Genomic DNA, 20937 nt, shown 5'->3' with positions numbered 1-20937 from the left:
TGTTTATTAAATGAAACAGAAGACATGGTTTATAAAACACTCTCTAATGTACAGTTACATTGCATGCTCTGTACAGAGCTTAACAGACGTTTGAAGCACTTAAAACCTTCGATAAAGAACACTCCTCCTGTAGGCCAACAACTGCCTATCTGTATGTTCAACATCATATAATACTGTTTTTATGTGTGTGTTTTTTAGAAGGCTGAAAGATTATATATATTTTTCTTAAACAGTTTAAAAACATTAATAACAGTCATTTTCAGTTTCCCTAAGTGTTGTGGTGTATTAGCTTCTGTGCTGGCTGAAGCCTATCAGGGCAAGTCCATTTAGCTCAGAATTTATATGATTACTACCAATGTTTATTAGAATAAAAGAAATAAATGTGAGAAGAACATGTGAGTAGTTGCTGTTAAAAAGCCTCATGGCAATGGGGATAAAGACCCTCCTGAACCTCTGAGTCCTGCAGTGCAGTGAGATGACCCTCTCACTGCAGTTCATCTTGTCCTGTGAGGATGCTTAGGTGGCTGTATTTATTGTTCTCCATTTTAGATTACAACTTCTTCCTCATCTGCTCTGCACAATGTCTGACTGACTCGACATCTTTGCAGACTGTCCTGCATTGTTTTGTTTTTTTAGGTCTGGTGAACTCTTTACCACCTCCTTGGTGTTGGTGTTCATGAGAAGACTGTTGTCATTGCTTCAGTCAGTTAAATAAATCTATATTAATACATCACATTTTAACACAATGACCTTATATTGATTTATGACTTTTAATCATTAATTCAAATTTAAATAATCATGTTTGAAATATTTATTCAACTTTAAAAAATTAATTTATGCTAGTTTTTTTCTGTGGCAAAAAATACTGTAAAATTATTATTAAATTTACATTTACATTACATTTTTTTTACGTTCTCAAGGTCCATTTTGTGTAATTTCCCACTACCAGTGAACGCCTCTTTTTTCTTACGTCTCTGGCTCACTTCTGAACCTCCGCCCACTTTCCCCCGGATCGCTGCCCCGGTAAGCTGCTTCTCTTCTCTTCTCTGAAATGTTTATTATCTGTTTGAGTGCTTCACCGAGTTGTTGTTAGTGATTTATAAAGCCAGTCAAAGTATAAGTCATATTAAAGCAATACAATGTCTGCTTTTTTAGTGAGAAGTTGTAAATTTTCTATTTTAAAGGAGTTTTCGAGAAGCTAGCCCTGGCAACCCAATGCTAACGCCTAGCGCTTTTATAGACCCAGTTTGAAATGACAATGGTTCATTTGACTGTATGCTACACTTTATTGTGTTGTTTCATTAGCTTCATTCGGCGTGTTAGTATTTCTGAGTCTGTTACGGAAGGTGCAGTTAGTTCTAACAAATCAGTCGGTTAAAACCGCCTCATTATTTAGGCTGTAAGGGTATGTAACGTGCCGCCATTTTAGAACCATGGCGGTACATTACATAATTGAAGCGGCAGGTTCTGCAACTTTGAAGGAGCCATTTTACCGCCTCTGACCCAACAGCGGGAGAAAAAAACAGCCCATGAATTTGGATTTTCCTCCTGAGTACCCGGCCTTCGTGTTCTACGTGGGCCGGTGTTCCAGATCTACTGGCGTTTAGATCAACTGGCGTTGGTCGAACAGATGTGTGGCAGTCTTGCGTTTCAGGAGCTGGTATTGACAAACCAGCAAAAAAACGCCAAATGTGTCATCTGTGACACTCTGTCAGTCTTGATGCTGTTGAACAACAAAATGTTTACATATGTTTCGAGTTTACCTGGTGATATCCTCATGCGCGACGCGATCGCGAAAACAGCAAACAATTAACACCACGCCGATGTTGTTCACAGGACAGCAACAGTAAACGATCGGGAGACTCTTGTCGTCGTTATCGTTCCCCTCGCACGTTTTATTTCTCCGGTTTCAGCATTTTTGTTGCACAACTAAAGCGAGCAGTTTACTTTGTGCACTAACATGGAGTCGAGTCAACCAGCGCCACCTGGTTTGTCGGTAGCAGCTCCTGAAACGCAAGACTGCCACACATCTGTTCGACCAACGCCAGTTGATCTAAACGCCAGTAGATCTGGAACACCGGGAGCGTCGGGGAGCCCAGCGACGAGGAGACCCGCTCGGTGGAGCAACAGGTGGCCTCCTTCCTCCAAAGCAAGGGGATAGAGATGGACCTGGAGCACGTAGAAGCCCAGGAGGAGCGACAGACCGCCGGCCGTCATTATGAGATTCGTCAATCGGAAGAACAAGGTCACACTGCTGAAACAAGGACGCAAACTGAAAGGCACGGACGTTTTCATTAATGAACATCTGACATGAAAAAACGCAGACATCGCGAGGAAGGCAAGGCAACTGAAGAAGAACGGTAAAATACAACATACATGGGTAACAAACTGCAAGATTTTCATTAAGCTAAACGGGACACCAGAAGAGGCAAAAGTACTGATAGTGAGGAACATGGAGGATCTGGACAAGTACAACTGACACTAATGTATTGAGGTAATATATAACTCTAATGACAATCAAATGATAAATACACCAACATCTCTAATTACACCAGGAAATGACATGGACACGTTGAAATCAATTCTCTAACAGAAAGTAATTGATCTAGATTGTGAATATAAGGAGCATAATATAATAGACCCAGAAATAGATTCTGACAGTAATTTTCTTTCTTCTTTTGTTAAAAATTGTAATTATTTCACACAGGAACAATATGAAAAAAAAATCAACCTAGATGGGAAGCTCTCATTAATTCACTTTAACAGCAGAAGTATGTACTCTAATTTTGATTTCATTAAGGACTACTTGCAACAATTTTCTCGCCCCTTCAGTGTTATAGCCATCACTGAAACTTGGTTCAATGTCGATAAAGGAATAGATTTCTGTTTGAATAGATATGATTTAAAATACATGAATAGATTAAATAAGGCGGGCGGCAGGGTTGCTATATATGTTCATAACTCTATAAAATATAATGTTGTAACAACTATGTCTATGGCTATTGATGGAATTTTGGAATGTTTGACTATTGAGATCATGAATGAAAAAAAGAGAAATGTTATAATAAGTTGCATATATTGGACACCCAGTTCAAGTATTGACACTTTTTATGAATGGATAGAAAAAATGTTTGCTTCGGTGAACCAAAAATTACTATTCATCTGTGGTGATTTTAATATTGATTTGCTAAACCCAACAAGGTTAAAAGCCATTGATGACTTTACTGACACGATGTACAGCTTATCACTATATCCAACAATAACAAAGCCAAGCAGAATAACTTCACATAGTGCCACTATTATTGACAACATCTTTACTAATGTCATAGATTTCCAAATTAATAGTGGCCTGCTTGTCTGTGATATAACTGACCACTTACCAGTTTTTACTTTGTGTGACTGTGATTTAAAAAAAAATAGATACCAAGATTACGATAGCAAAGCGAACAATAAATGAAGAAGCAATTCATGCCTTTAATTTCGATTTAGCACAACAAGATTGGAGTTCGGTGTATGAAGAGTCAGATGTGGACAAGGCTTATGACAATTTCCTAGATATTTTCACTATGTTGTACAATAAACATTGTCCTGTAAACAAACACAAGACAAAGAAAAAAAAGATAAAAAGTCCTTGGCTCACAAAAGGAATTATCAATGCTTGCAAAAAGAAAAATAATCTGTATAAACAGTTCATCAAAGTAAAAACAAAAGAAGTGGAACAAAGATATAAAGCATATAGAAATAAATTGACTGATATTATAAGAACGAGTAAACAACTTTATTATAGAAGAAGATTATATGTAAATAAAAACAATATAAAAGGAACTTGGGATGTGTTAAATAACTTAATTAAACAAGGATCTTCTGGAACATCATATCCTGAATGTTTCATTGATGCAAATGGTGAAAATCTCAACATGAGTAACATTGTAGATGGGTTCAATAAATTTTTTATAAATGTTGGCCCTGAACTAGCAGCGGACATCCCATGTCAAAAAAATGAAAATATCAGTAATATAAAATCAAATCCCTTTTCACTGTTCCTCTCAGCTACAAATGAGCAAGAAGTAATAAATATCACATTAAAATGTAAAAGTAAGTCTTCAATGGATTATCATGACATAAATATGTCTGTAGTTAAACAGGTTATTCTGAATATTGCTAGTCCCTTAACATATGTCTGTAATTTATCATTTCAGTCCGGTTGTTTTCCAAAAAAAATGAAAATTGCAAAAGTAATACCACTATACAAAAGTAATGACAAACACAGTTTTACCAATTATAGGCCTATTTCTCTACTGCCTCAATTCTCAAAAATTTTATAAAAACTTTTTAATTCAAGATTAGAAAAATTCCTTGAAAAACATCAAATAATAAATGTTGGTCAGTATGGTTTCAGAACGCAAAGAACCACTTCAATGGCGATAATTGAGGCAGTAGAAGAAATTACTAATGCACTGGATAAAAATATGCAGTTGGTATTTTTGTTGATCTCAAAAAGGCCTTCGACACAATCAATCACTCAATTTTATTGGATAAATTGGAAAGATATGGTATTTGAGGGAAAGCTGGTAACTGGTTAAAAAGTTACCTAACGGGTCGGGAACAATATGTTAGCATAGGGCATTACCATTCAGAGAAACTTGGTATTACATGTGGTGTTCCCCAAGGGTCAGTGTTGGGACCAAAACTTTTCAATGTATACATAAATGATATTTTTGATGTTTCTCAAGTACTTAAACTCATACTGTTCGCAGATGACACCAACATATTTTTCAGTAGCGATGATTATACTGATCTTGTAATGACTGTAAACAGGGAGCTAAAATTTAAAAAAAAATGGATGGATATAAATAAATTATCATTAAATATAAATAAAACTAAAGCAATGTTTTTCGGTAATTTAAAATATAATATAGAATCACCAATTATCATTGAAGGTGTACCAATTGTTAATGTGAGTGAAAACAAATTTTTGGGAGTCGTAATTGATAACAAAATTTCATGGAAACCCCACGTCAGACACATAAAAAAACAAAATTTCCAGAAGCCTCGCAGTTTTGAACAAAGTGAAACCATACCTTGATAAAGATGCACTTCGTACTTTGTACTGTACCCTGGTTCTTCCATATTTTACATATTGTGTGGAAGTGTGGGGAAACACATATAAAAATACAACTAATCCATTAGTTACAGTACAGAAACGAGCACTGCGTATTATTCACAAGGCTGGTTATTTAGATCATACTCACAAACTCTTTCTTCAGGCAAAGTTACTTAAATTCCAGGATCTGGTTAATTACAATACATCCATAATCTTATACAAAGCCTTTAATAAACTTCTACCTGCAAATTTACAAATTATATTTGAAATTCGAGAAAGGGTTTATAATGTGAGAGGCTTCGGAGAATTCAAATTACCCAGAACTCGAACAACCCGTAAAGGTTTTTGTGTGTCTGTACGTGGTGTGAAAATCTGGAACAGTCTGAGTTTACAACTGAAACAATGCAAAAATATTCATAGATTTAAATTCCTCTACAAACAGTTGGTTTGATCACAGTATACTCAATGATGGTTATAGTGTGCTCTGTAATGTTCGTTCTCTTACTATTGCTGGTATGGATTCAAAAAAAAAAAGTGTGTGCGTATGTATGTACATGTGTGTGTAGATATATATGTATGTATGTATATGTATGTGTGTTTGTCACTATGTAATTATTATTGCCTGTTACCTGTGGTAACGCAATTTATAATTAATATATATTCTGTATTCAGTTATGAAGGTTCAATTTGTTGTTGCGAGCTGCCGTTGAGATGCTTGCATGTGCCCGGGGCTGTTGATGGTTTGTTTGGTTGCAACAATGGGCGTAGCTGTGGGAAGCTTATTGTTTTTTGTTGATGAGTGAGTATAGGGGTGGGATTTAATAAGTTTTCTTCGTCCCACTCCTTTTCAGGTAATTTTTGTTTTTTGTTTTGTGCACTTTATATTCAATATATGTATTTTTGTTGTGCCTGAAATGAACAAATAAATGAAAAAAAAAAAATGAAAATGAGTCAGACTGCACACATAATCGTTTGCTTACAAGTTAACTTCTTCTTTATTGGGATAACACAGAAGTAACACACACACATAACTGGGCGTGGTGCCCCCTACTGGCGATGGCTTGCATAGCACACAATAACTCTTGGTTCATACATAACATCTCCTCCCCACTAAGCTATGCGACCGTGGCATCACCCGCAGAAACATTTCCCATAACCAAAGTAGTACCCCCCCCCCTTTTTTTTTTTATTACAACATTCATGAAAACTGGAACTAATGTTGCTTTCTGTATGAATTTCTTTTTAGTTGAGAATAATGTCACTGAACCCAACATTCTCACAGAACTACTTAGTACGCTCACCCATCACGATAACGAGCGGGTGGCTTAGTGACTCTCACTGGGTAATGTCTTACAGACTCTGTAACCTGTGTACAGTCAGACGGTGATGGTTTAAGAGACTGGGGTGTTTCTGGAGGTAAAGTGGTCCCCAGAACGTGTTCAACAGTCCCTTCCTGCAGAGATGTACAAGGGTGAAGCATGGCGTCACTACCACTCTGGGCTGGTGACATCTGAGAGCTTGTCGGAGGATCCACTGTGACCTGCTGAGATACTGACTCCGGCCGTGTCAGCATCTGATCCACATGACGTTTCCACACTCCTTGGGCTCCCACATTCACCTTGTATGACACTGGCCCAGTCTTCTCCAGTACGACACAGTGCGTCCACTTGTCCTCTCCCTTCCTATAATCACGCACCAGGACAGGCTCGCCAACAGTGAACCGTCTGTCCCTGGAGTGTTGCTGTCGGCATGGTTGTTGAGCATCTTGTGACCGACGCACTGCTCCGGCCACACTGGGCTTCAGAAAATCCAGTCGAGAGCGCAGCTTGCGTCCAATGAACAATATAGCTGGCGTTTCTCTAGTTGTTGCATGGGGAGTGTTGCCATATGTCAAGAGGAACGTGTCAAGGCGTTGTTGCACAGGCGCTGTACCCCTGGAAGCTTTCAGTGCATGCTTGAATGTCTGCACAAAACGCTCAGCCAAACCATTAGTGGCAGGATGGTACGGCGCGGAGCGGATGTGTTTAACTCCATTAGCTTTCAGGAACACCCTGAATTCCTCAGAACAGAACTGCGGTCCGTTATCACTCACCAGGACATGGGGAATGCCATGGCGACTAAAGAGACCCCGCAGCACTTGTATGGTTTTACCAGCTGTGGTGCTATCCATAATATGCACTTCAGGCCACTTGGAATGTGCATCTACCACCACCAGGTACATGTGACTTTCAAATGGACCCGCAAAATCCACATGGAACCGTTCCCACAGACAGGAAGGCCACAGCCAAGGGTGCAAAGGTGCTAACCCAGGCTCTTTTTGCACACGCTGACAAGAGTGGCAGGCTTTAGCTTGAAGCTCAATTTGAGAATCAATGCCAGGCCACCAAACATAGCTGCGAGCTAAGCTCTTCATCCTCACCATCCCTGGATGTGCAGTGTGGAGCTCTTTCAGGACATGAGAGCGCAGCTTAGGTGGCACAACCACCCTCACGCCCCACATGAGGCATCCCTGCTGTATCGTGAGTTCATGTCTGCGCATCAGATAGGGTGACAGCTCTTGATCTGTGTCCTTTGTTGCTGGAAAACGTCCAGTTGTTACCATTTCCAGGACACGAGACAAAGTGACATCAGACAAAGTGTCACGTCTGATCTTGGCGACACTGACTGGTAATGTGTCCAGTTGAGATACGTAGAATACCTCAACCACTCCCTGTTTCTCTTTCTGTGCAAGGGGCAGAGGTAAACGTGACAGACCGTCAGGATTGGCGTGATGTGCCCCCTTCCGATACAGTAAGGTGTAATTATGTGCTGACAGAAGGAGCGCCCAATGCTGCATTCGCGCAGCTGCCATAGATGGTGTACCTTTTACTGGACTCAGAATAGAGGTCAGTGGGCGATGATCAGTAAGCAAGGTGAACTTGTTACCATGGAGATACTGGTGAAACTTGCGCACTCCAAAAACAATTGCCAACGCCTCCCTCTCGATCTGAGCATAGTTTCGTTCTGCTTTGCTGAGGGTTCGTGAAGCATAAGCAATTGGCCGTTCTTGCCCATCAGGCATGACATGTGAGAGCACTGCTTCAACTCCATATGGTGAAGCGTCACATGCAAAACGGAGAGGCAGTTCAGGATTGTAGTGGGTGAGTATTTTTGATGAGGCCAGACGTTCTTTAGCTTTTTGGAAAGCTGACTCACAGGCTGATGTCCACTGCCATGTCTTCTCTTTACTGAGTAGCTCATTCAGCGGCTTCAGGACCGTAGCTAAATCAGGTATGAAACGTCCATAATAGTTGAGCATTCCCAGAAAAGAACGTAACTGGCTGACATCAGCTGGTGCTGGAGCTTCCATAACGGCACGCACCTTTTCTGGTGATTTGTGTAACCCTGCCGCATCAATTATGTGGCCCAGGTATTCCACTGATTCTTGGAAAAACTGGCACTTCTCCTGTTTGAGACGCAGGCCATAGTCCTCCAGCCTGCCCAAAACTGCCTTAAGGGTTCTCAGGTGTGTCTGTTTATCTGGACCACTGACGAGGATGTCATCCAGATAACAATGGGTGTATGGTAGGCCGAGAAGCACTTGATCCATGGCCTTCTGAAACAATGCAGGTGAAGCCGCCACTCCAAAAGGCAAGCGATTGAAACGGAACAGCCCTTTTTGTGTCAAAATAGTCAGCAGCTTCTTAGACTCCTCTTCTACCTCCATCTGTAGGTAGGCATTTGCTAAGTCTAGCTTACTGAAATGCTGACCTCCTGCTAGAGAAGCAAACAGGTCCTCAATGCGTGGAAGTGGGTACTTATCCACACAGAGCTGCGAATTAAGAGTGACCTTGAAATCACCACAGAGTCTCACTGAGCCATCCTTCTTGTTGACAGGGACCACGGGCGTAGCCCAATCACTATGCTCCACTGGTGTGATCACCCCAAGCTCAGTCAGGCGTTGCAGTTCTGCCTCCACCCGAGGGCGGAGAGCATAAGGCACGTTACGTGTGGACAGAATTTGGGGACACTATCAGACCTAAGAGTCAATCTGGCTTTAATTCCTTTCATTGTGCCCAGCTCCTTAGAGAAAACGGCTGAGTGTTTCTTTAGCACAGCCTCCAGATTGTCATTTCCGCTTTGCTCTCTGGCATGGACCATCTTTAAGTCTTTCCAGTTCAGCTTGATCACTCTCAGCCACTCCCTACCAAACAGTGGTGGAGCATCCACCTTTACCACGTACAAGGGTAGAGTTGCACGCTGCTTATTCAGTTCAACTTGCACCTTGATGACCCCTTCTGGTGCCAGCGGCTCCCCAGTGTATGTTTTCAGAATGATGTCAGTGGGTTGCAGCGGCAACCGACTCAGCATACTTCTGTACTGTTCCCATGGGATCAAAGACACAGCAGCCCCTGTATCCAGCTCCATCTCCATTTTCTTCCCGTTAACTACAGGCATTAGGGAGATATGTGACTATTTCTCTTTTTGAGACAAAGCATACAGCTCCAACTCACTATCAGTGTCGGGTCTGGTTCCTTCACTTTCACTCTCCTCTGCAGCAACATGATGAATTCTCCTCTTTTTGTCCTTTGCTCTGTTTTTAACTGCATTGCCTTTCAGCTCAGGTTTCCCCTCTTTCTCTTTCCTGTTCCAATCATGGCTGCTTCTGGCTCTACCTTTACACATGTGTTTCGTGTGGCCCTTCCTTCCACACTGGTGACAGTCATGGTCTTTGTACCAGCAGTCATCATCAGTATGATTAATTTTCCCGCAGCGGCGGCATTTATCACCTTTTTGTGACAGCACCGCATTCACTTTAAGGGAACCACTCAACTGCTGTGTCTGCCGACACAGCATAATCAACTGCTTTGCGAAACGTGAGATCCTTTTCAGTCAAAAGACGCTTCTGCACAGTTTCACACTTTAATCCACGCACAAATCTGTCGCGTAGAGCATCTTCCAGATACGCACCAAACTCGCAATGTTCTGATAGTCTTTTCAGCACCGCCACATACTGTGCGACCGTTTCTTCTTCCCCCTGATTCCTCTTGTGGAACCGGAATCTTTCAGCTATCACCAGCGGTTTGGGAGCAAAATGAGCTTGCAAAACACCCACAATATTGTCATACTGCATTGTCCCAGGCTTGCTTGGAGCCACTAGATTACGCAGCAGACCGTACGTCTTGGGACCCATCACACTCAGCAGCACCAGGACCCGTTTCTCAGGCTGAATGTCCTTAGCAAGGATGTAATGCTCAAAACGTTCAATTAGGGCTGGGCGATATGACCCAAAATTCATATCTCGATATTTTTTAGCTGGATGGCGGTATAACGGTGTGTTCACACCGAACGCGATGGACGCGAACAAAAACGCCCCAAACGCCCCTAATTTGACGCGTGCACATTCGCGTCTCAACGCGTGTCCAAGAAAAATCCAACGCGCTTCAAAATATGATATTTTGACGCGCGTGAACCGGAAATGTGGGAGGGATGTGGGAGGAAGTTGTGCCAGACCGGTATCTTTGCAAGATGGCAGCTGTCGAGTTAGCGCTTGAAGAGAGAGTCTCCCTTCTCTATGTACTGTGGAGAGCAGAGCAGCGGCGTAAAAGACGCCCTCGCCGTACCTGGGTCCATCAGGTCCTCCAGAGGCGTGAGCAGTTTGGTGAGTTTCACCATTTGCTCCAGGAGCTGCGCCTGGATGACGGCCGATTTCAGCGATATCACCGTCTTTCACTCGGCCAGTTTGAGGACCTGCTTTCCCGCGTCGGTCCCAGAATCGCCCGCCTAGACACCAACTACAGGCGCTCAATCCCACCTGCAGAGCGCCTGTCCATCTGCCTGAGGTTAGTAAAAGTATTTAATATGGTAGTCCTTTATTGATACCTGTGCTAATATATGCTAAACTATCCATTTATACACTGCTAACGTGGATGTGCTATGCTAACAGTGAATGCTCGGTTTTTACTGAAAGCAAACTGTGGTACGGAGACGACTGTTTATAATATTTCTAGTGATACTCAGAAGGTCTCATCAAGTCCCGATTTAATTCGATTTATGCTTTTATCAGTGTTTGAATGATAGCATGGCTGTGGTGTCATATCAATGTATGCGCTCGGTGTTTGCTGATATCAAACTGTAGCATTAGGACCACTGAGTTAACCTTTGTAGTGATACTCACTCCTTTTTATTTAGACCTGGTTTAATTCTGGGATAGTTGAATATTTGTATATAATCCCCGCAGACTGTTTTAGATTATATCTAATATATATCATGTAATTATCCTTATAATTACAAAAGGTTTTATGTAAGATTTATGTTTTGCAATTTGTAATTTTGGAATTTCAATAATGTATTTTGTAACTGCAGTACACATAATACTCATTTTAAACAATTTTGTCCAGGTTCCTTGCCAGCAAACAACTCCTCCAGAGAGGCTGTCCTGGTGAGGGAGAAATTCATGGCTCACTTCTCGGTGGAGGGAGCTGTGTCTTGGCAACCAAAGGAGTAGCCTGTTTGAAGTCCGAGTGACTTCCCCACAACGGCTCTTTTAAGAGCCACCCACAAACCTCTAAAGAGTGTTCCTGTCCTTTTAATTTTTTCTTAATAAATGGAGCTCTACTCCAAAATAAACTAACCTCTTTTTACTCTCTTAAGTAACTTGTCTTCACTATGTTCCTATATACAGTGTGGTGCAAAAGTTTGGGCAACCTTATTAATAGTCATTATTTTCCTGTATGAATCACTGTTACAATGAAAAATGTCAGTTAAATATATCATATAGGAGACACACACATTCATATACACTAAATATTTATTTCATTTCTCTTTTTTTGTGTCGCCAATTTATGCACCTGCTTGATTTAAACACTTATTGCACACTTTCTGTAAACTGCATTTCACTTCTCAAATATCACTGTGTGTGTCTCCTATATGATATATTTAACTGACTATTTTTATTGTGACAACCAGTGATTTGTACAAGAAAATAATTACTTTTCACAATGTTGCTCAAACTTTTGCATCCCACTGTATTAGTATGTTTTGTCATTAGTATAATATGAAATAAATTCTACTTGTGTCAAGTCGGGTGCCAATATTTGCTGTGTAGTAGAACAGAGACATTTTGTCATTATAAATGTTTATTTGAAAAAATATAAATTCATTAACAAAAACATTTATCATAAATATATGAAATGTAACTATTTACAGAGAGACAGGAATAAAAAGGACCCAGCTTGGAGTGGAAGAGCCTCAGGGAGAAGGAGGAGAAAAATAAGAACATTGTTTCTGCCCTGGAGAGCTGCTGCCTCATCAGAAAACTACTGATCATTAGGGTCCAATGTTTCCAAATTTAACACAGCTGTGCTGTTTTCAAAAACTAATTTATAAATTTGAAATTTCACGAATTCTCGTGTCTGAGGCGGCATGCTCTCCAGAACAGGAACAAGGCCGAGGAGGAAATGTTCTGTTGGAGACGGGCGTGGCCTCTTTAGGGACTCCAGGATGGCCAGCTCCACCGCCGATGGACCGTCCTGGGACCCGTCCCTCGCCCGCCTTCGAGCTGTCCTCCTCTGTGGGCCTGTAAAACACAGCACAAAACAACACAAAGTAATGAGAAGGCTGCTACTAGATTTTCATTTTCAAAATTGAAAAAAAAACAGGATATAAACAGATTGGTTGTAGATATTTAGTAAAGGTGATCACAAGGGAATTCAAGCAAGTAAAAAGCTGTCAGTGCTTGATGTTCATACCTGTGGGTGCAGCAGCAGGAGCTGAGGGACCAGGGACTGGGGAGCCAGGAGAAGAGACAGCTGAGGACTCTGCTGCATGATTACTTGACTCTATCAAGACAATATTAGATGTTAACAGGTTGAAGACAATAGTCATAGAGAATATTATATTATTATATACTTATATACTTATTATTATATACAGTGGTCTCTCATTTATTGCAGCACATGAACAGTAGTCACAGTTCTCACAAGTTGATTCTCAAAGTGAAAACCTTTGTCGATTTTAAAACGTAAAAGTATTATGCCGCGCTTTTTCTCCGTCTGCGGCGCCACTTTTGTGCGCCTTTTTTGCTCCCGGTGCAGGTGTGTATTTCCGAATGAGGCTCATAGTTATGAGTGTTTTTGTGCTGTTTTTTTCTATTGGACGTGATGGTTATCAAAACCAAACATGATAAGTTTGGCAAGCGCAGGAGACACGACATGGAGGAGATTTGTCATTTGGGCTGCAGAATGCAATGCGCATTGTTGAAAGCTGTACGGTGCAATAAAAAAAATCAGCGAAAAGGCGAGGCAGTGACGGATGAACAGCGGGACTACTGTATACTGTTTATTAATAAACAAAATATGTTCCTGTATGACAACACGCATAAATTAACTGCCTACATTAACTCAATGTAAACATACCTTCTGACTGACACTCCCCTGCTGCCTCTTCGGGCTGTCCCTGGTCCTCGGGGGAGAAGTTCTCCACGGTCCGCACCATATTACCGCTAGTCTCCCGCGGGGTGAGGAAGGGGTCCAGAAACCCCATGACCGCGAAGAACTTCCATCTTCTCCCCGATCCTGCTGCAGACCCACTCCTCTTCTCCTTCTCTGCCTTCTTCTCCTTATTATAAGTGTCCCTGAGGCTCTTCCACTTTCTCCTGCAGATGTCCTCTGAATAAATGCATTATCTTGTTAGCGGAAAGGTATTTGTACATCAGTGGGAAAATAGCGGGACAGTAGGCGGGCTTGCTAGCTTTTGCGCGGGTTCATCGGGTCAGTCTGAAAATTAAAAAGAAGGAATGAACTTACCAGGTTGCCTGATCTCCTCACTTATGTGTCTCCAAGCTAGGTCCTTTTTATTCCTGTCTCGGTAAAAGTAGTAGCTAGCATCGTATAGCTCCGGGTGATTAGCCACGGCACTGATTAGCTTTTCCTCCATACTGAATGAAGAATGAAGGGCTTTGGCTGGATCTGCCCCTTTGACCTAGGTCAGAGCCACGTCACCAGGCCCCTGATTGGTTGTCGCGGCGCGATTTGACGCTGGAGTTCAGATTTTTCCAACTCGAGCGGTAGACGCGAAACGCGCGTATGCACAAAATGCAACACAAAAACTCACGCGCGTGGTTTTATTCGCGAGTCAAACGCGCCAGACGCGCTACACTGACGCGCGTTTCACGAGTTTTGGCGTTTTCGCGACGCAAATCTGCTTCCGAATTTTCACGGGACCCGCAATCGCGCGTCATCGCGCTTTTCCATTGACTTTACATGTAAACCTGACGCTCTATTCGCGTCCATCGCGTTCGGTGTGAACACACCGTAAGATATATATCTCGATATTTTTTTAAAGCCATAAGGTAAGAACAAATAGAGAGTTCTTAGTCAAAGCTGTGTCCCAGATGTCACACAGGCACTTTTATTAACATACAGCATAGATGTACATGAAAAAAACTACTCAAAAATAAATTCTGAGCATTTATTAAATAATAATGCTCCATAAATAAAAGAAAACTATGTTGTTTTTGTGCATAACAAAGAGCTCACAATTGTGCAGTCAAAATGTAAACTAACAGACGCTGAGCATAATAAGAAAGACAGATTTCACAGCTGCTCTCTTTCCAAGTTCGTGACTGACAGCCTGGAGTTTGAAATCTGCTTCATAACCGTGTCTCTTAACAGGTGCCATTTATGGTCCCTATCATTCTACAGTCAATGGTCCTTATACACACACAATACGGTAATATTACGTTGAAGCAGAGTACGTATCACTCCGCGAGGCTCCTCGGTAGCCGTAATGCTCCGACAATCCATCAACCGGTGCAGCGCCGTAGCTTACCAAAGTCGAACTAAAACATTTTTTGACAGATTGCTGAGCGCCGTGTTCCACATAAAATCGGTTCGCGGTCATCAAGCACAACCAGAATTCATACATAAGGCGCACTGTCGATTTTTGAGGAAATGAAAGGATTTCAGGCCGTGCATGGCATTAGCGTGGTTAGCTCGTTAGCGTGGTTAGCTCGTTAACACGTTGACGCCGTCCAGCCCCACGCACGGGGCGATGTGCAGTAACTCGTTAACAGAGATTTGCCGTGTCCATCTTGTCGCTGCCTGCAGGTGAAGCAATGGGGGAGGAGGAGTTGTGTTCAGTGAAGGAGAGGCGAGGCCGAGTAACGTTGCATAAAGACAAAAGCGGACAAAAGAGAGGCAAATTTGTGGCTCCACAAGTATAATTATAACGTAACATAGACTATATCGATATAAAAGATATTGTCACATCTCATATCTCGTATAAAAATATATCGATATTTTTAAAAAACTCGATATATCGCCCAGCTCTACGTTCAATATACGTCGCCCATTGCTCACCAGCATCATCAAAGGGGTCCATCTGCCCAATCATTCCAGCCATGATGTATCCGCTGTCCACAGCCAACACTGTCGTTTCTGACTCGTCGGAGAAAAAGCAGCTAGCAGCTAGCTCCGATGCTAATTAACCACGCGATCGTCCGTTTTCCGTCCAAACTCAGCCACGCAGTCAGTTCGTGCTCAGTAGACGGCCAAGTCTTCCAGACGTCACAACTCGTCGCCAATTTATGTTATATTCCCACTGTGGTGTCAGTACACTATTAGAGCTTATGCCAAGTCAGACTGCACACATAATCGTTTGCTTACAAGTTAACTTCTTCTTTATTGGGATAACACAGAAGTAACACACACACATAACCGGGCGTGGTGCCCCCTACTGGCGATGGCTTGCATAGCACACAATAACTCTTGGTTCATACATAACAGTGAACACGTTGAGAGAAGAGTGAGAAAGAGTTTGGAGAAAAACGGCAACTAATCATTAGCTCAGCATGCTGGGAGAAGTTGGAGCAGAAAGGTCTTTTCATTGTCCCTGCAGCTGTTTTTCTGCATGCACCAAACCTCTACAGCCTCATTTCTATTTGAAGTGATAACAGGAAATGGATGAGAGCGATCTGCTGCAGTATCAGGGTCACAATAAACTTTATTGTCCAGCTGCTTTGGATGAACACATGAGAGGAAGTGAACCTTTTTTTTTTTTTAATTAGCAAAAGTAAAACACCAACTAATCATTAGCTCAGCATGCTGGGAGAAGTTGAGTGTTTGCTGGCAGAAAGTTGGAGCAGAAAAGTTTTTTCACTGATAAAAGCTCACTGATCAATGATCATGAGTAGCTTTCACGAAGAGTTTGGGGAATGGCTGCAATCACGTGGTCGTGAGAATTTGCATATTAATGGTCAAGGAACTGACCTCCCAGCCCATTGTTCCTTCGGTGGTGCTAGTTTCAGTCATTATGTAGGTGGAACTGGGGGGCTGAAGGTGTTGAAAGTGTGGGGTGGGGGAGTAACCACAGGAGGAGCTGTTCAGGCTGTTGCTGGGTGTGAATTGTTGATGGAGTCTTTAAACTTGTAGTTGCTGTTTTCCAGACTGAAGCAGAGTCGTTAGCTGAAAACTGGTTTTAGAGGTTCATTCAGGACACCTTCTCAGGCTCTTACAGCCTTACCTGTGTCATAACAAAGTGTATAAACCCCAATCCACCTTTAACATGGTCCTTCTCCCAAACCTTCAAATAGGACTTTCTGGCCCTGTCATAGTAAAGGGCTGCTTACAATATTAGAGCCAATGTCACAAAGTTCCTCCTGAAGTATAAGTGAGTGAGAGTTTCCTCACTTTGCAGCACAACACGTCTCACAAGATTTCTACAACCAATCAGAGTGAAATTTGTACTTTGTGTTGTCAGATGAACATATGAGACACTTTGACTCTTCAGTGCAGTGTGGAGCCTAACAAAGATCTGTTTTGTGTCCCAGCCGATCAGCAGGAGGAGAAGAGTCTGACGGAGCAGCAGAGGAACATTTTCAGCCATCTGGACTCAGCTGAGTCACTACAGAGGAAACAATGAGCTCAACACAGAAGGTGAGGAAAATATAAGTTTCACCAAATAATCAGTCACGTCTAAAACTCTCATCCTCCCAACCTGTTATATGACTGTGTCGTATATTATTATATACTATGGATTTTTGCTCTATTGTGTTTACAAACATCAAGAAGTCGCAAGCAAAGGGAGACCACACCATAGCAGATATTTCAATAAAGGTGTATTAATCAAATGTATAAATTAATGTAGTTTAAAGCTATGTCAGAGGTGAATTTGTGTGTATGTGTGTGTGTGTGTGTGTGTGTGTGTGTGTGTGCGTGTGTGTGTGTGTGTGTGTGTATGATCCTGTGCTAATCTCACTGAACAGGTGTACGGGCACTTTGCAGGCCAAATGTCTCTCACCTTTGCCCTAGAAACAAGTTGAATATTTATCCTTGTCTGTAAGCGTGTTTGACCCTCAAAAGACTCAATGCCATCTCTCATGAGCATATTCGCAATGTGTGTATGAAAATGAGTATAACTACTTATTTAATAAAAGCTTTGCACAAAGTACCACTAATAAAAGCATGGTTAGAATAATGTGTTTCCCACAACTCACTGCCTCTGTTTGTGTCTCTGTCACTGCAGGACCAACATGGAGCGAGAAGTCAGCGCTCTCAGGAGGCCGACAAACCTCACAGAAGAAAGAGAGAGAAAAAACACAGCTGTGACGAGTGTGGGAAGGATTTTACTCTGAAGGTTCATCTAAAACGTCATCAGGTCATCCACACTGGAGAGAGACCATTCAGCTGTGGAGACTGTGGAAAGTCTTTTACCCACTCTGGACACTTAAAAACACACCAACTCATCCACACTGGAGAGAGACCATTCAGCTGTGACGAGTGTGGTCTCCCCAGAAACATTTCCGTTGTCTTTTTTCCTATTTCCGTTGTGCTTTGTGTGCTTTGTGAGCTTTTGCAGCGTTTTTCTTTTTGCAGCATTTTTCTTTTTGCAAGTGTTTTTCTTTTTGCAGCATTTTTCTTTTTGCAAGTGTTTTCTGAAGTTGCAGTCCGTTTGGCCTCTCAGGGCCACCGTAGTTTTTATCATAGCAAAGAATTCTATAAATTAGGTAAGAGAAAATAATTGTCTTCTGGGTTAATGTCTGTATTACTATTTGCATTGTTGTAGGTAATAGTTATTCATGACTGTTTTAAAGTGGCTTATCTTCTCTGCTAATATGGAAGACAAGTAATCTATGTTACAGAAAAGAAAGCAATTTTAGTTCAACGTAGTGATTTTGTAAGTGGGTATAATTTGAAAATGGTTTTTAAACTAGTATAGTGGATGTTCTTTAAGTATTTAACATTTAAAGTGTGTGTCACTTTACGGAAGCCAACTTCAGTTTTGGTTTGGTCTCACCGTTGTAGGTCATAACACGAACAAGTCGTCAAGTCAAGCAGCTGAGGAAAGGGCTTAAGGAGACCATGGTATGGCCACTTCTGACAGAGAGATCAGACATTCCTCTTTTCTTACCAAGGGAATCAGAGACTGCTCCCTGTTGTGAGGTAAGGTCAGGCCACATCTTTTAACATCTGAATAGTAAAGGTATTTGGTTAATTTATGAAGGATGAACATTAATTGTTGACACAAAACACCAATATACTATTTTGTATGCTTGGGTTAGTTGAACAGCTGGGTTACATTTAATAAAAATACACCTAATGTTGCTGATGCTCTTAAGACTACAAGATAAGTAAAGCTATAAAATGACTGTGGCCTGCCACAGAAGATGAAGATGAGGAAGAAGAGGAATGCTCTCGAGGATAAATGCAGAGTGGCAGGCTACCTTCAGTCCTTCATTGAAAATGGTAAGTCTGCTGCGATAGGTATTTTGCCATTGGTTTTCTCTGATTATACTTTGGTAAATTACATCCAGTCCAGTGATCTTGGGTCATTAACAAAGTACACTATAGTGTCATTTTGTTTTGTTATTTGCTCCATACTGCCTCCATGCAATACATAAAAAAACAGAGTGGTGGCATTATCAGTTGCACTAGAATTGTATGTAGACTACTTTTAGCTTTGTTAACATAAAAATATCTATAACAGCTACAACAGCAATTTGAGTGGGGCAAAAATGTCTGGTGCCCTGTATGTAAGTGGTCATCTTTTATGGTATTTCTCCATAAACGATTCAAAATAATGAATATAGGATGTCATTGTCATGTCAATCTTCTGTTGCAGCACCTTGTGCACAACGAAAAGCCCTCATCAAGTTTTGGACAGGATGGCAAGTCTTGCCGAGAGAAATGACTGTGGAAGTGGTCAACAGCAGTCTTCCAAAGTCTTCCACCTGTTTTGAAGTACTACGTCTTCCTGCACACTACTGTACCTATGAGTCATCTCTAATGGACATTCAGGTGTGTCTCAACTCTACTGACTCAGGTTTTGGTCTGGTTTAGGATTGATTCCATAACCACATGGTAAGATTAGACCATTTCTTCTTTCTTGCATCACATTACTGTGTTCAGTGTTCAAAGAAACGGACAATATAGTGAGTTCTAGTTCCTTTTAATACACTTGACAGTGGAAAATGCACAGTACATGTGAGCATTTGTGGCTTTTTTTATATAAACTGATAAACAGTTCAGATATCAAAATCAGTTCACTGTACATTATAAATTACACAGTATGTTTTGTTTATACTCACTACTGGTAAAAAAAATCTTGTAGAAAAAGTTATTTGAATTAAGATGTTACACTACTGTACTGTGTTCATTGTATTAAATCTGCTCAGAGTTGACATGTACTGTATATCCAACCAAGAAATGAATATCATTAAAGTGACAGCTGTATAAAACAAATCCTGTTTTATAGCCACTCACTGTTTTGTTGAAAATGAAATTGGTTATGCTGTTTTGAGTCAGTATTAGCTACAAAGCCATAGATGTAGAAATTAAAAATAAAATAAAATCCTCCTGACATAGAAACTGATTAAATGTGATAGTGTCTTTCTACAAGTGATTTTGAAGTATGGTTATGCAAGAAATAGGGTGTGAATATATTGCACCTTCTTACTTTGAAGAGTTAAGGTGTGGTATCAAACATAAGTTTGAGTGACTGAACAGTTTCACAGTAGGCATCCAAAGCTTGACTGAGTGAAACGTTGTTGTTTGGTAGCACAGCAGGGTCTCATTCATTCAGTGCACGTGGGAGCTGAATCTCAGGAATGGTGATCTCATTTGATGGGCGGTGATTATGTGGTCCTGTCCAGTCCACACCATAATCCTCATCAACCTGAAAGAGCATGCACATGTTTTAAATCTAAACTGAAGAGGTGTTTCCTGCAGCTGTTCCTAGATGGACTTATTGAGTCTGTCAGGGCCTATGTGAGTCTTAGGCATTGGCTACCAACTAGTTATTCATTCACCCATTCTAGGTCAGGATTGGTTCTCTTCAGGTATAACAAATTTAACTTTGTTTAAAGTATTGCCATCTATACCTGACAGATGGGATAAAAGGAGAGAATGACATTTCCACTTACAGGAGAAATATTTGGTACACCAACTTGCACAGTAGAAATAAACTCATCTCAACTACAGATAGCAGAGTTTTACATACAAGAACAAATATGGATCAAATAGTCATGTACCTGTGACAAATCTTGTCCCTCCTTTCTGTGCAGCAAGCAGAGGTGCAGGGGTGAATGGTTGTTTGCTTTTCTGAGTCCGTGCTGACTCCATGCTTCCTGGAATGACTGAAGATGATGTTGAATGTGATGCAAAAAGCATCTGTGCAGAGCAAACAAGTGAATTTTCTCACCAGGGTTGAGCAGTCCTTGAATCTCCAGCTGGGTGAAGATTGTATAGGAATTTCTTTCACCTAGATATTAATGACATTATTGTATTAACATGTCTGACACTCATACTGTAAGACACATGGTAGGGGGTGTAGTAAGGCTGTTGGGGGAAAACAGG

General features: G+C 41.3%; 2 protein-coding genes and 1 long non-coding RNA gene across 3 annotated transcripts in view; 1 reads left to right on the top strand and 2 right to left on the bottom strand.

Moving 5' to 3' along the window:
- Positions 1–688: 688 nt before the first annotated feature.
- LOC146510790 (uncharacterized) overlaps positions 689–20937 on the bottom strand; it is a 360605-nt gene continuing 340356 nt past the window's right edge. Inside the window, exons 2-3 of the long non-coding RNA XR_014876092.1 lie at positions 1764–2069; positions 689–1657 (exon numbers count right to left, since the gene is read on the bottom strand). This is a non-coding gene — a long non-coding RNA (uncharacterized LOC146510790). The remainder of the gene's footprint in view (positions 1658–1763; positions 2070–20937) is intronic.
- LOC146510824 (uncharacterized) lies at positions 10566–14391 on the bottom strand. The gene is made up of 3 exons (XM_085172720.1): positions 13501–14391; positions 12835–12924; positions 10566–12662 (listed from the first exon to the last, which is right to left on the bottom strand). The coding sequence occupies exons 1-3, from the start codon at positions 13625–13627 to the stop codon at positions 12403–12405; spliced, it is 477 nt and encodes a 158-aa protein (XP_085028846.1). The 5' UTR covers positions 13628–14391; the 3' UTR covers positions 10566–12402.
- LOC146510823 (uncharacterized) lies at positions 17002–19620 on the top strand. The gene is made up of 4 exons (XM_085173535.1): positions 17002–17019; positions 18388–18525; positions 18747–18974; positions 19162–19620. Exons 1-4 carry the CDS (start codon positions 17002–17004, stop codon positions 19420–19422), a joined length of 645 nt encoding a protein of 214 aa, XP_085029661.1. The 3' UTR covers positions 19423–19620.

The sequence above is a fragment of the Neolamprologus multifasciatus genome, chromosome 9 (genome assembly GCF_963576455.1).
Source record: "Neolamprologus multifasciatus chromosome 9, fNeoMul1.2, whole genome shotgun sequence".
NCBI lineage: Eukaryota > Metazoa > Chordata > Actinopteri > Cichliformes > Cichlidae > Neolamprologus > Neolamprologus multifasciatus.
Note: the sequence above shows the minus strand (reverse complement) of the source record. Positions and strands in the feature narration are given on the sequence as shown.